Source organism: Cyclospora cayetanensis, unplaced genomic scaffold (genome assembly GCF_002999335.1).
Source record: "Cyclospora cayetanensis isolate NF1_C8 unplaced genomic scaffold, CcayRef3 CcayRef3_contig_61, whole genome shotgun sequence".
Classification (NCBI taxonomy): domain Eukaryota; phylum Apicomplexa; class Conoidasida; order Eucoccidiorida; family Eimeriidae; genus Cyclospora; species Cyclospora cayetanensis.
In genome coordinates, this window is record NW_020312602.1 from 155,765 (window position 1) to 169,271 (window position 13,507).

Consider the following 13,507-nt stretch of genomic DNA (forward strand, 5'->3'; position numbering starts at 1 on the left):
CCAGTGGTGAGCTACTCAGCTTCAAACTTTATGGAACCATCTACCGTGAAACCGATAGAGATTGCAGGCAACTTATGGGGATTTTAGCCTTAGTAGTTTTATGCGTTAAAACAATAGAGCCGAGTGCCCTTGAAAGTACAAGACAATTGAAATCCAGCCTCCAACCACCGAACTCTTTGGGCACCTCTACCCATAAGGCTCTTTGCTCTGTGTGAATGGGTGTACGCAGTGTAGACAGTACTATTGAAGGGGAACATAAAGGTTCCAACTTGCTTTTACATGTAAAGCTCTACCTGACGAAGTATTATTTCAGAAGGGCTTTTTTGTATTTACTTTGAAAGACATCTCAACTTCGCAGCGCCATTGGACTCTTGCGATGGGAATCTCTGCTATTTTGCTCTCCCTAAGTGTTTCTATCGCTTCAGACTTTTTCTGTGGCCTTAGTGATCGTGTCAAAAACCTGTGCTACCTTACAGATTTCCGAATTCGATGAACAGGCGGCACAGCAGTTTGTTCAAGCAGCTGCTTCCATGCCATGGGTGAGACAGTTATATACAGCACCGCACCACCTAAACGATATGCTCCATTTTGATTAAACTAATCTTAGGCAGCGTAATGATGGTTTTTCTTGCGGTGATTACAAGTGCACACTAGTGTGAGCTCTATTCCTACGGGAAATTCTGATCCTTTCATGAGATGCTTTCTCTGAATATCGGCAGAGCCTCTTCGGCGTAGGCACACAGAGAACGCGAAACTCGTGATGGGTCTTGAAAAATGTATTATTCATAGGCTCTTTATTGGGGATTACGCCCGCCTATTGCCAATGATTTTTAATGTTCAAAGCGAAATGCTCTTTAGGCAAATTTATTGCACGTTGCTTTATCAGGCGCATCCTGTATGCCAAGTGCAGAGATATATTCAGGTTCGCAAGACGGCGTCCACCACTTCCCGACTCCGTTTGAATGTAACCGCCGGTGGTGTAGCGCATTGTATTGAAGTAGCTAGTCATGGGGGATGCCAGTGCTATCCTTCCTACGCCTCTCAGCAGTCAGTCAAAGCCATCAGTCCACACAAAACGCGAATGTGGTTTCCCCTTCAAGTGGTTGACTCAGCTCTGTGTGCGATTTGGAAAGTACTATAAACGCAACAAACTTTTGCATCGGCATCTACTCACCAGTCTCCAAAAAATGGACAACAGACGCCCTCTATGGAGATCAGCAGCATACTATAAGTAACTTCAGCCCTTTCCAGGTTGCACTGACTATGTCTTGCGCCATTTCATGCGCAAGCCTGCCCGAGGGCAGGTGACCTACCTCGTTGAAGGGGCCCAAGGTCGTTAACCATGGGTAGTAGCGACATTAAAAATACTTAAAGTGCGGCTAAACGGCTTGTTGACTCTGGAATGATCATGAGCTATGGCAAACGCTGCTGACTTCTTACGAATGCTGGGGCGGGAGTGCCCATTATCTCCTGTGAGGTGGCAGTTCTATGAAGGAGTTAGTGTTTACTGTCATGGAAAGCGACCAGGCCTCAGCCGCCAAAGGGAAACACGCCGAAAAATGCTATGTGGGAGAATAAATGGACAGCTTTTGGGTAAGGGTCCGTCTGCTGGATTTCGTTACAACAAGTGCCCATGAGCCAGCGCCCTATGGGCAGACAGATGCTCCCTACTGGACGTGCGCTGGCCCCCTGATGCCTCGAAATTCTTGCCAGTACGCAGGACGTTATGCCCAAATTGTGTTTATTTAGGTCCTCAAGCGAACACAAAAGAGGAGCAGCCTTCTGACTGTCCCACACTGTCTTCGTACCAAGGTATATCCGAATAAAGGCCCAGCTACAGCGCTCCTCTTCGTCCCCCTCTGGATGTCTTCTCTAATTTTTAGCACTATAAATCACAGCGATTGTTAATGATTATATACCTGTGTAGCATCAAGGCAAGGACATTTTCCTCGCCGTCGAAAACTGAGAGCCCCTCGAGTGGGAGGGCCCCTAGCCTCACGCTTCCCCTTGACAAATGGATCGGGGCGAAGCCAAGCAGAGGGATCGGCGTGAGGGTCACTCCACGGCTGTTGGAGGATTCGTGGTGGCCATAAGCAGCCTGGACTGCTCGTGGTGATGATGGCGATGCACTGGACCCTCCTTCGCGTTCTTCTCTTGGCGGTCTTGGTGCCTGGACACCTGCCTCGGATCCTCCTCAGAGAGGGCGCTTTCCAAAGGGCCGTTTACGCTCAGGATGGAGAGACGCCGGGTGTCACCGAACCGTCAGAGAGCGCCGCTCTCAGAGGCGTCGATTCCCCCGAGCACGAGGCCCCCCTACCCTCTGTGGAAGACGTGTGCGGGGGATCCGAGGATCTAAGCGCCTGCGACTTCGTTAGAGATGGGATCTGCGTCATATCCGCGGGATATATGAGGCTGTGGCACCGCCGTCGACGATGGCGGGAGTCGGCGCCTCGCCGGGGGCCCCCAGAGCCACGCTGGGTCGAGGGTTTAAGGATTCGCAGCCAGGGAGACATTGAGGTGCGAGGCGCTGTTATTAAGTGCACGCAGTCAGCTCTTAGGGGAGAGGCCATTCCAGGAAAGCGGCGTCGACTCCGCGTCAGGGGGCCTTCAGGCTTTGCATGGGCCCCTAATTTTGCGAGGGGTGCCACGACAGTCCGAGGAGCCTCAGCCGCAAGACCCCCCCCCGATCAACGCATAGAACTATGCACGGTGGGCAGCATCCGACTCCTGGGAGGTGCACGGCTTCACTGCACCGAGACGTTGCTGTTTACGGGTGACTCCGTGACTGTGGCAGAGACGGCAGATATTACCGCCTCAGGCACCGTCCAGTTGAGGGGCCCTTCCCCTTACACCTCCCCAGATCCCGATGCAACCCTCGAGCTAGAACCTCTCTCTACGAACGCCCCCCTCGAGAATATCGCCAGACGGCTAAAGGCACTCCTGGCCGTCGGGCGGATGCCTGGGGAGAAGGGCCCCTTGCCACAGGGGAATTCTTCCTTGCCTGCGACTGCCCCCATCTCCGGTCCAGCTTCACTCAGCGACGCTGCTCCACAAGAAGGAAAAAAGGGGGAGACCACCCAAAGGGTGCCTCAGCTGGAACCAACTTCAGAGGCTGAGCTGCGAGGTGGAAGCCATGGGGGCCTGGGAGGTGTTGCTACCGACCGTTGCGAAGCTACCGCCTTCAGTACGACTCTCTCGTGCCGCCTGGTGCCACTCAGCCCTTTCCGCAGTCTCTTAGCTAAAGCGCTTCCACCACAGACTTCAAGTCTCAAATGCGGGTTTTTCTCCCTGTGCGCGAGCCGCTTTCTGACTGCAGGCCACCCCTTGAAGGCTCCTCTTGAGGTGCGAGGCAACATGCTGCTGCCCCTCAGCAAGGGCGAGGCTGGCGTTCTGCACAGCAGCCGTGTGAGCAGCTCGAAACGCCCTCTACAGGATGCTTCTAGCGGGCAGCCCTCGCAGCACGACTCTGCCCTCCAACCCCCTAGAGGAGGAGGCCTCGTTGTCATTGTAGCGGCGCGGCATCTTGCTGTGGAGGGTCAGGTCAGTTCCTCGGGAGAGCCAGGGTGGGGATGTGGGGAGGAGCACTGGGAGCTCTCAGAGTCTGCGCATCAGAGCCACAGCGCGGTAGGCATCGCTGAGTCGAGGCCGGCGAGACGGAGCGCCGTTAGAGCGTTGAAATCTCTCATGCTCAGGCTGGTTAGCTTCTCCTCTGGACGCGTGACAGCGGCGGGAGCTCACACGTCGAGGCGACCTGTAGCGACCTGCGCGGCTGGGGGGAGTGGGGGGTCGATAGTGCTAGTAGCGGAATCCTTGAGTTTCGCTAGCCACATGCGCAGTGGGAGGGTCACAGCCGCAGGAGGTGGCTGCTTAGGAGGGCGTCCGGGTAGAGGAGGCAAGCGCTCTGGCTCCGCCTCGGAGCACTCAAGCGCTTCCCCTCAGGAGTCTTCAGGAGCCGGCAGTTGGGAATGTGCAGCGGGGGGTGGGGGCCGCATTGCGATATATGCAGAGCAGCCGCACCCTCTGGACCCCGTGGTACGTAGCCTTCAGGAGTCATTCACTTGGCACTTCCCTTCCGCGAATACTCGCGCTAATTCGCAGGCTGCAGCTGCATTCAGAAACCAAGGGCCGTTCTGAACTCGTTTCTCTGTGATTTCTATTCCGCCGCGTCTCAGGTTTTGGCGCCTGGGGGTTGTGGCCTACGCAGCAACCGATTGGACCTCATGCCTTGTCTCTGCGGGGGAGGAGGAACCATCTTTTCGAGGGCTCATCGCCGGTTAGTTGTTGCGAACAAGCTAACGGCCATCGCCGCAGCTGCTGCCTCCCAGCCGAACGCGTGGGAATCCAACGGCACGCCAGCGGCGCCTCGTCCCTTGCGCAGCACGCACGAGACTGCCAATCAAGGGGGCCGTAACAGCCCAGTACTCGAAGGAGGCGAAGTCGCGGGCACACTGCTCGGGATCGCCTCTGTGGATGGAGCGCCGATGGGGGCTCCCTCTGGATTAGAAGCTCTTGCTGTCCTGAGTGTGCAGCCAACCCCATTGCCGGTGCCTCTTTACGCCCCTTCCATTACGCTTGCTGTGGAAGCAGCCGTGGTCACTTTTGGGAGTGTCTCAGCAGCCGTCGAGGCGCGAGGCTGGCATGAAGTGCCAAAAGGACCTGAAGCCTCTCGGCAGGAGACCTCTGAGAAAGGAGGGCCCCGGAAGGAGCCCAAGGTCGTTTTAGGGAGTCTGCTGCTGCATGGTGGCACTCGAGGTGTGTAAGGCACGAAGTTGCCAAGGGGGGATTGGGGGCTAACACGCGCAGTAAAGGCGTCGTCAACGCACTACGAGCACACCGCAAAGCTGCTCCCCGAGTTGCCCTAGGGGGCCCCCATGTGGGCCCCCCTTTGTACTCGCTGCGTCTCTGATGGCGCGAGCTGTTGGCTTACTACCTGCCTACTTTTGTACGCCCGTGCAGGCTCTGCGCTACACGTCCTGGCGCCTCTCCATCTACACGCTGCAGAGGGAAGCATCCGCCTCCGTCAACGGAGTGCCCTAGTGCTGGCTCCCTGCGGCAGCAATGAGGCACAGCCGGCGAGCTCTCCTCTAGAGGGCCCCTGCAGCTCCGAGAGTCTCCCCCTTGCGGGGCGTCTCCTCGGGGTTGCCGTCGTTGTGTCAAGTGTAGCCTCTGTATCCGTCGGGGAGGGGGCAGCCATCCGGATCATTCCAGGACCTAGAGACTTTCTCTGCGGGGGGGAGACTGTTCCCGCAATCGCTGTTTCGCAGCAGCGATCCCTCGAAGCGACGAAAGCGTCAGGCATTGGTCTGCTCGCAGGAGAGCGGCTAATGCTGCATGGAAACCTTGTAGTGGCGGCCACACCGAGTGACTGCCTCCCTGTGCCCGTGAAGCAAACCACGGCGCTTCTCTTTGGAGGTCGTGAGGTGTCGGTGCGTGGGGAGCAGCAACTCGACAGGCTTGTTTTGCTTAGCCAGGGAACGGTCACCTTGGGGGGGAGCTGCACGGTGGGAGCCCCCAATCGCTGCACTGCGCGGCGCACACCGCTTTTCCGCAAGCCCTCTAACGGCACGGCCGTGAATCACAGTACCGTCTGCACTGCTGTGGAGGAGTACACTGCTGCCCAAGTGGCTCCTCAGCTGCAGGCAGCTGCTGCGGCAGATGGCGTGACTTCTCCGCCCTCCTTGTTGCACGGATACCAGGGCTGGCGGCTGCAGGGTGCCGACTCTTATCGGGACGCTGAACGAAGCAGTTCTGGTGCAAACTCGGCGGAAGCAGACGTCGCAGATCCCTTGGGAGTCGGCGTCAGCGACAGCTGCAGTGGACGCCCGCTTGCCGATTCGCGCATGGCGTTTGGTTGCTTGGGCAACACGCTGCCTGGCTTTGCACCACACGAGGCGTCCTGGAGCGACAGGCTCCTAAGAGCCGTTCGCCAGATTTCTCCAGAAGGCGGGCACCAAGGGAAGGCGCGAGAGTCACGCCGCCACGCTAAAGAGGAAGGCCTTTCGCAGGAGAGGGCGAATTCTCCGCCTAGAGGGGAGCAGCCGCACGGAGACGCTGCTGCCTCAGGGATTGCTTCCCTGGAAGACGGAGCCCCTGTGGGGTTTCCGGGAAAAGTGATGGTTGTAGAGGCTTTGAGCCCTCCCGTTCGCGAAGTTGCCAAACAGAGAAAGAAGCGTGGCTTCTGGAGAGGACTGGCTGCATTGCTTGAGCCCGAGGCCGCCTTCTCACCTCCCAAAGCTCCCTCCGCAGAGGGCATTCACCGTTCGTCGCTTCGCTCTCCAGCGTCTGAGAGTGAAGCAGCGACAGAGGGCGCAGAGGCATCAGCCTCGGCCGGGCGTGATTCCCCACTGAAGACGCCTCAACGGAGTCTTGAGGGAATGCAGTCTGATGAGGGGGCATCTGAATCCTCTGAAACATCGGCGTTTTCTTCCTTGCGATGGCCCTCACAAACGCCGTTCGCCTCCTTGGAGCAGGAGCCCTTCCCACTGACTTCGCGGGTGTCGCCTGCTGCCGCTGCTCTTGGAGGCGAAGATGCCCCTCGCCTGAACGATGGGGTCGCAGCGTCGGCAACTTTGGCAGATGTTGAACTTCTTCAGGCAGGTTCAGTTCCTTGGGGTCACCTGGACGCAACTATTTTTGCAAGGGACGGTGTCGTGCTGGAGGCGGGGGCATCCCTTGTCGGGGGAGCTCTTTTAGTATGTGGAGGTCATGGCAATACACAGCTTCAGGGAACGATCGACGCAAGCCGCCGCGGCTGTCAACCGGTTCACGGTGAGCGTCCGACGCCAAATAGTGCCTTGCTTCTGAGTCAGCAAGAAAAACGCGGATTCCTGGGGCCTGCTGACATCTCTGTCTAGCACACCCATATGTGCACTCCCTTTTTCGAGGCGCTGCAGGCTGATGCCCTGGAACGCGAGTCTTTGTTAGAGTGCTCTCCCGACGTTCTTGTTGCTCCAGGTTACAGCAAGAGGGAAGACGGATCTTTGCATGTCCTCTGCATGGTAGTCTGTGCAGCGGAAATGCGAGCTGCTGGCTCTTTGCCGACGTTGCGGTGTGCCCGTGTCTGTTGTCTCAGGGCCTGGTGCTGGAAGCCGAGGCGTTGCTCTAGATTCGCCTTCAACAAGCAGCGAAGCTGCCAATTCCCAGAATATAGCCGTGGAGTCTGCGCTGTTGTGTGGGGGAGGAGGTGGGGCGCACGTGGGGTCTGGAGGAGACGGCGTCCACGCGGTAACTGGATTTCCTTGTAGGGGTAGTGGGGGCGTCGGCTATGACCGAGAGCTCGTGTCGAAGTTGCAAAGGATCCTCCCTTCTTCTAAAGCTGCCGCAGCACAGGAGGCCTCTGTTGGGGGGGAGCGTCTTAGGGCTTTTGCGTCGACAGCGAGCGCCTCAGGGGGTGGAGGGGACGTCGCAAGAGCTGGGAGTGGAGGAGGAGTTGTATGGGTTCAGGGGCAGGTCGTTACAGTAGAGGGCCAGATTTTGGCTGATGGTGGAGGGGGCGAGCTGATGCAAGATGCCATCATAGACGTTGAAGTGGACCCCGAGAAATGCACACCCCTTGCTCCCCCGGTTGGTGAGGCGCAAAGGGGGTCCTCAGAAAGCGCAGGCGACTCCGGCCTCTCAGCCTTAGCTGCGGCTGCTGCCGTTTCAACGGGTGCTGCCGCGTGGAACGGCGTGGGCACCAAGGTGGGGGAGGGGTCTTTCTCGAGCGGGGCGCTATCCCAATCAAACGTCCATGACGGAGTACTGTTGTCGTCTACGAGACCAGCGCAAAAAAGGTCACGCTCCGAGGAGGATGATAAGGCTACCCTCGGGAGCCCCTTCACAAGGGACAGCGTTTCGTGCCAGCTCTCCGGTATTTTGTCTGACCCTGCACAACTTGGGCAGGGTGGCGGGGCAGGAGGCTCCGTAGTCATTGAGACGGCAATTCTCCTGGGGGGGGGCACAGTGTCTGCGCAGGGCGGCTCAGGAGGCCGCTGCACCGGGGGTGGAGGCGGGGGAGGAGCCATCGACTTTCTATGGGACATAGCTTTCTTCACCTGGCCAGAACGCCTGCCTCCAGAACCGGATCTGCGGCTGCCAAAGAGCCACGGCTTCGACGTTAGCAGCCAGCTCGCTGCGGAAGCGGAAGCGAAAGCGGGTGCCTTGCAGGGGCACCAGGGTGGGAGCGCCTTCATCCCGTGGATTCGCCCTTTGAACTTTGCGGCTGGTTTCAGCGGATCGCTGCTCGTCAATGGGGGGCGTAGCGACCCCTCGACGGCTTGCGGGCCCCTGCAGCTGCCTCTAGGCTACTCTGGCTCTCCTGGAGAGGTGCGAAGCGCGTTGGGATGCCCCCCTGGTCACGCCGGCTGGCGGTGCAGCCCTTGCCCAGTAGGATATTTCTCTCTTGGAGGAGGAGATGCTTGCCTCAGCTGCACAAACAAGCCGTCGGACGCGGCATTCTACACGCGAGAGGGCGTGCGCGACCCCCAGTGCCCGTTTGCGTGTGCGGAGGGCTATCCAGACGCCGCTGTCAACCCCCGCTGCCTGCCTCTTTTCCGCTTCGTATTGGACGCTCTGCTTTCCTTCGCCGTCCTGCTTCCCATGGGCGCTGTGTGTGTGATTCTCTTGGGCCTTGCAGCCCTCATAAGGGAGATGGCGCGGCGACGCAGCCAACAGGGCTGGGGTTATGGAGCTCTCTTCGGATCCCCCAGATCCTCGATCCCTGTTTATGTTGGGGCACTGGAAAGCGGCGTCACAGCCGCTGGGTTTGGAGGGGTGCAGCCGTCTCCTTCGAGTTCCTTGGGGTTTCTTGGTGGGTCTACCGAAGAGAGACGGATGCACTTGGCGGTACATCACCTTACCCTGGAGGACCTGCCCTTCCACGTTCTGCGCATCTATCTACATGGCCGCAATTCCCCTGACTCTCCTTGGGGCTTGGATGGGCAGCCTCCCTCGTTTCTGGAGCCTCTCATAATCCCCCACCGATTTGCTGGGTTCGCTGCAGCAGCGAACTCCCTTTGCGGTTTCAGCCGTTCGTTTGTGTGTCTGTACGGCGCCCTGTCTTTCCTTTATCCCCCTCTGGCGGCGCTGCTTCTCCGGAGAGCAAGAAGCCGCAGAGCAGACAAACTGATTGCACTCTGCAGCACTCTCTCTGGAGGGCCTTCAGGAGCGAGTGACGGTGGATCGCCAGGTGCCTTGCCTTGGGGGCGGCGTGGCCCTCCGTGGCGATGGTTTCTGGATCTGCTGCGTTTCGCGAGAGGTAGCAGCCAACGTCGAGGCATTGGGGTGTCTGCTACGGCGTCGTTCTGGCGCAGCATCCGCGCGCGAGAGCTGTCCTTCGCCCTGAAGTTCGGCTGCGACCCAGACTGCACACTGGGGTTCGTGGATGTGCTGGACCTCGATCGAAACATTTTGGATTACCGTTGCTCTCCGCAACTCCCTCTGGTTCTGCTGACTCAGGGGGACGGTCGGACTGTGCCCTTCACACTTGCCAGGGGAATTCGAGAACCAGGGGCACCCAGATCGGCTCGAGGGCTCCGCCAAGCAGATGAAAAAGGCACCCCGGCGGATCCCTTACAAGGTGCTCTTGAGGAGCTGGCTTCGCCCTGGGTGTGGGCCTGCATTGTCGACTTTTTTAGCGAGAAAGTAAAAGAACTTACGACGGAAGAACTGGGTGCCCTCAGAGCCCTTAGAAACCTTGAAACTGATGACGGCCGGAGGGGTGCCAAGGGCGGCGCTGATTACCAAGTGGGGGGTTCCCAGGAGGTCGGCAAGTGTATGGGCACTTCTCTGCCTTCGAATCCGCCAGAGACGCGCACAGCAGTCCCCAATGTCTCGAGCCCCTTTTCGAGGTGTGGGAGGTGTGGGAAGTTACAGTTGCCTTCGGCTTGTGCATCCTCGGGAGGCGGTGGGCCTCTCGGCATGCTTATGGGGGGCCCTCTCTACGCCCTTCGCACTGTTGCGCGACTCTGTGAAGGCATTCGGCTGATGAGCAACAGACTCCTCAAGCCCCATGGCATTAGCGCTGCCGTCGTCTTCCTGGAGAGTCGTGGGTTTGTTAGCAGAACAGACGGGGTCCGAAGAGCAACGGGCATTCCGCAGGAAATCGCCGCCTTTCATTCCAGAGTGCCGAAGCGGAGCTCTAGGAGGCCTCCACTGCCCAACGATGAGCGTCAAAGATGCAGAGGCTTGCCAGCGCTTTCTTCTGGAAAGAGAGGGGCCGTCTCTGGCGACGCCGTACCGCCTGCACCGTGGGGGCCGCTAGGTGGCCGTCGGTTGTTGCTTCGAGCAGCTTCATCCCCGTCTGCTCTCCTTGACAGTCTGAGGCGTAACGGCGGCACCCAAGAAGACAAGGATGCGGCCTTTGAGGCCACGTTTAGCGGAGGCTCTCTAGGAGCCGACTCTCTTACAGGGCGAAGGGACAGTCGCCACGATGTGGAGCGAGGGGGTTCTACTGCTTCCTTTGAAGCCTTGGGGTCGGGACCGCAGCAGGGACGGCCAAGCTACTGCGATCAGCGTTGGGGAGAGGGTGTTGTTACTGTGGAGAGAGAGGCGGCGCTTGCCCTCGTTATTACGGAGGAAGCTTCGGAGTCTGGCGCGGAGGTACAGCAGGGAGCTCCGAGCGCGCGGGAAAGGGGCGTCACATGGGATGCAAGTACCCAGGCAGTTGCAGTCCCTTGCTTTCCCCCCGCTTCTTCTACAGCAGTAACCTCCCCCCTGGACCCCCGCCGACTGTCACCAGGCAATCCTCCTCTAGCCCCCTACACCGCTGCAGCGGCCACGGCGCTCCAAAAGTCTATCCCCTACTGGGGAGCAGGGCTAGCGCTTCCAGTTCCGCAGACTTCTGGCGGCTCTGGTGGTCCGCCTACCTTGCGGCAGGCATTCGACAGATCGGTGCTTCCCTCGCCGAAGCAGCAGGTGCCAGGCAGCAAAAGAGGCCTCCGAAGAGTTGTGAGCCCGTTCAGTGAGCTCTCCTCCCCCCAGTCGCATGCAACCAGTCCAGTTTCTCCCCGAGAGCGTGCGGAGGATGGCACGAGGGTGACCCACCATAAGGAGGCTGGGGGGCCTGCAAAGTGTCTAGTCATGTGTCTTGCTGACGCTGCGAGGCGATCAGCTGGGGCAGATGCCCAACACCTCAGGGATGCGGTGGAGGCGCTTCAGAAGAGCGCTCGTGCCAAGCTTGGGACTGTGCCTCAGAGCAGCGCTACAGCGGTACACCCTGAGAGCTCGGCGGAAGTCTCGCGAATCACAACAATGAGCGCGGCAGAGCCCGAAGCAGAGGGTGCGCGGCCCGCAGTAGAGCCGCACGAGACTCTTGCGCCGCAAAGAAGTATTCTGCGCCCTCTACCACTACTACAGCTTGCATGGAGGCGGCTCCGCTTTCGCAGCTCTCCCACAGAGATGGCGAGGCAAGTCGAAAGCTCTCCTCTTTATACCCATGCGCATGCCACCCCTAGATAGACGTTCGTCAGGGCGTGGCCTGACACCAGCCGCACTAGCACATTGAAATTCTATCTCCGCCTGCGAGAATGAGTGCGGCCGTTTGCATTTAATTCTTCGTGGGTGCTTTTCCCTGGTTCTAGGGGTGGCGGGGGAGCTGTATTTTCTTGCGCGCTTCATTCCACAGAGTCAGGCCTGGGTTGTTTCGATGTTTTTGCACCCTTTCGGGTCTTTCCTCAGGATCTACGTCTTGGCGGGGGCCCTGGTGCTCCATATTCTTCACATGGCGGCGACTGGCATCTATTTGTTTGGGCTCAAGAACACCTCGTTTGCTGTGGCATGGCCACAGCCGTTCCCAAGGGCCGAGTCGGCGCATGGAAGCACGCCCTCCTGGGTACTGCCTGTGAACTCCTTTTGGTTTCAGGGGAATAACCAACAGACTGTGAATCCTAGCCTCCTGGTCGTCTCGCCTCCAATGGAGGGACCTGGTTTGGGGACTTCTCCTGCTGCGACTGCCGTGGCGAAGTGGGCAAGCCTTACACACCCCCTTGGCGCCTCCTCGTGGGGCCTCCTCGCTCTTGCGCTCAGCCTTCCCCCCTTGGCCGACCTCCTCTGTTGGAGCGTTGGCTTCTGGTTCTTCCTATCGGGAGACGTCAGGCAACAGCAGCTCTTCTCCATGACGGTCGCCGCAACAATGCCGAAGCACATCGTCGGTATGTGTGCAGGCAATGCCCTTCAAGGCATTTCGTTCGGACGCATGGGCTGTGAAGTTTCGTAGTCACGAGTAGCCACAAGCTTTCACCACTGGCACAGTTCACACGTGCGCAGTATGCTCCATTTTTGCTGAGAGTGGAGCCTACGTTTGCGCTTGTTCCTGTCGTTTACGCAGTGTATCTCTTCTTCCTTGTGAATGGGGCATCTCTGCGCGTCGCATTCTTCGGAATGGTGGAGTTGCTTGCCGTGGCGGCGCTAAAACTACTCCTGTGCACCTTGGGTAAGACGTCTTCTCTACGCAGCTCTTCGAATTTCCAGTCCATTCCTACCAAAATGTTTCCCTTTGCATGCGCTCGTTAATAAGCGGAGCTGGTGAATGAACCATCTTACCCACCCGTTTGGCGCACCCTTTGATGGCCATGAGCAAGCTCGTGCGTGATTGTGCAGCCGCCATGTACGCCTCCCGAATTGAAAGCCCTGAAAGCCCTTCCTCCACCTCCACGAAGGAGTCGGATTTGCTCTCCTCAATTGCCAAAGTGCGACAAAGCCTCTGCAAAAATTGAGGGGCAGATATGCTAGTGTGATTCTCTCCTCTGAATAATTTAATGCCCGTCATCGTGCATGCCATTGTAGCTCCTGAAAAATTTGACTTAGTTCTGTCCCTCATGCCATGAGTCAGTTGTGCACGGAACCTTCATAACCAGCATTCCATTGCAACAAACGTTCATTACCTGCATGCATGCCCGAAGGCCTTTGTGGTTGTCGTCTGCAGGAATGCGAAGAGGCCGCCGATGTTTGTAACTGTCATCCGTTCGAGGGGTGTAGTTGAGGGGCCAACTTGTTAGTTTGAACTTTAGATACCTTTTGATCCCAAGGTAATTTGGTATTTCCGCGTACATATGCTAAACTGTTTCAGAGGTAGCACTCTGTCAGTGTTCCCCCCGAGGCGATTGCCCTTCAACTTTGCCATGCACTTTAGCCAGGTCAATCCGTATGGCGCTTGTGTAGGGACGTGACACAGGCACTCCATTGTTATGCTGGGCCCGGCAGTACACTGTCCAAGGGTCGGAACAGCAGTTTTCACTTTAAGGATTACTCTTTCTTAAACTGCACATCTCTATTTTTGTGTATCTTGCCCTCAAAGAATTTGAGAGATGTTTGCTGCGGGAATGGTACGGCTCATTACCCAGCAGCTGGACTATACTCTCAAAGCAGTTTATAATCTTGTTGCAGTGGGCAGCGACCCTTGGTTGCGCCCGGTGCAGTTGCGACATGCAAGTCTCCCATACAGCGGCCTAGCCTCTACTCCACCAGAATACAGAATATTATGCTTGTTTTTCCCCTACGATTATTTCGTAACTGATCTATAGCCTGCTCA

The 13,507-nt window shown here is 58.0% G+C and overlaps 2 protein-coding genes across 2 annotated transcripts; both read left to right on the top strand.

The window, feature by feature from the left end:
- The first annotated feature begins 1,578 nt into the window (after positions 1-1,578).
- Positions 1,579-11,436, top strand: LOC34624194. The gene is made up of 7 exons (XM_026335200.1): positions 1,579-1,723; positions 1,928-2,046; positions 2,233-3,184; positions 3,317-4,032; positions 4,173-4,752; positions 4,957-6,768; positions 7,073-11,436. The coding sequence occupies exons 1-7, from the start codon at positions 1,579-1,581 to the stop codon at positions 11,434-11,436; spliced, it is 8,688 nt and encodes a 2,895-aa protein (XP_026190985.1).
- Positions 11,437-11,698: 262 nt separating this feature from the next.
- On the top strand, positions 11,699-12,958 carry LOC113146798. The gene is made up of 4 exons (XM_026335206.1): positions 11,699-12,128; positions 12,305-12,409; positions 12,577-12,665; positions 12,902-12,958. The coding sequence occupies exons 1-4, from the start codon at positions 11,699-11,701 to the stop codon at positions 12,956-12,958; spliced, it is 681 nt and encodes a 226-aa protein (XP_026190991.1).
- The last annotated feature ends 549 nt before the right edge of the window (positions 12,959-13,507 follow it).

What these genes read in the sequence shown, in the direction of transcription:
- LOC34624194 (XM_026335200.1), top strand. Translation starts at nt 1,579, where the DNA reads ATGGACAGCTTTTGGGTAAGGGTCCGTCTGCTGGATTTCGTTACAACA. An exon ending in GAAGCCAAGCAGAGGGATCG is followed by an intron (nt 2,047 to 2,232) that starts GCGTGAGGGTCA and finishes GTTTACGCTCAG; the next exon opens with GATGGAGAGACGCCGGGTGT. An exon ending in CGGCTGTCAACCGGTTCACG is followed by an intron (nt 6,769 to 7,072) that starts GTGAGCGTCCGA and finishes CTGTTGTCTCAG; the next exon opens with GGCCTGGTGCTGGAAGCCGA.
- LOC113146798 (XM_026335206.1), top strand. Translation starts at nt 11,699, where the DNA reads ATGGCGGCGACTGGCATCTATTTGTTTGGGCTCAAGAACACCTCGTTT. An exon ending in ACTACTCCTGTGCACCTTGG is followed by an intron (nt 12,410 to 12,576) that starts GTAAGACGTCTT and finishes GTGATTGTGCAG; the next exon opens with CCGCCATGTACGCCTCCCGA. An exon ending in TGCTCTCCTCAATTGCCAAA is followed by an intron (nt 12,666 to 12,901) that starts GTGCGACAAAGC and finishes TGTCGTCTGCAG; the next exon opens with GAATGCGAAGAGGCCGCCGA.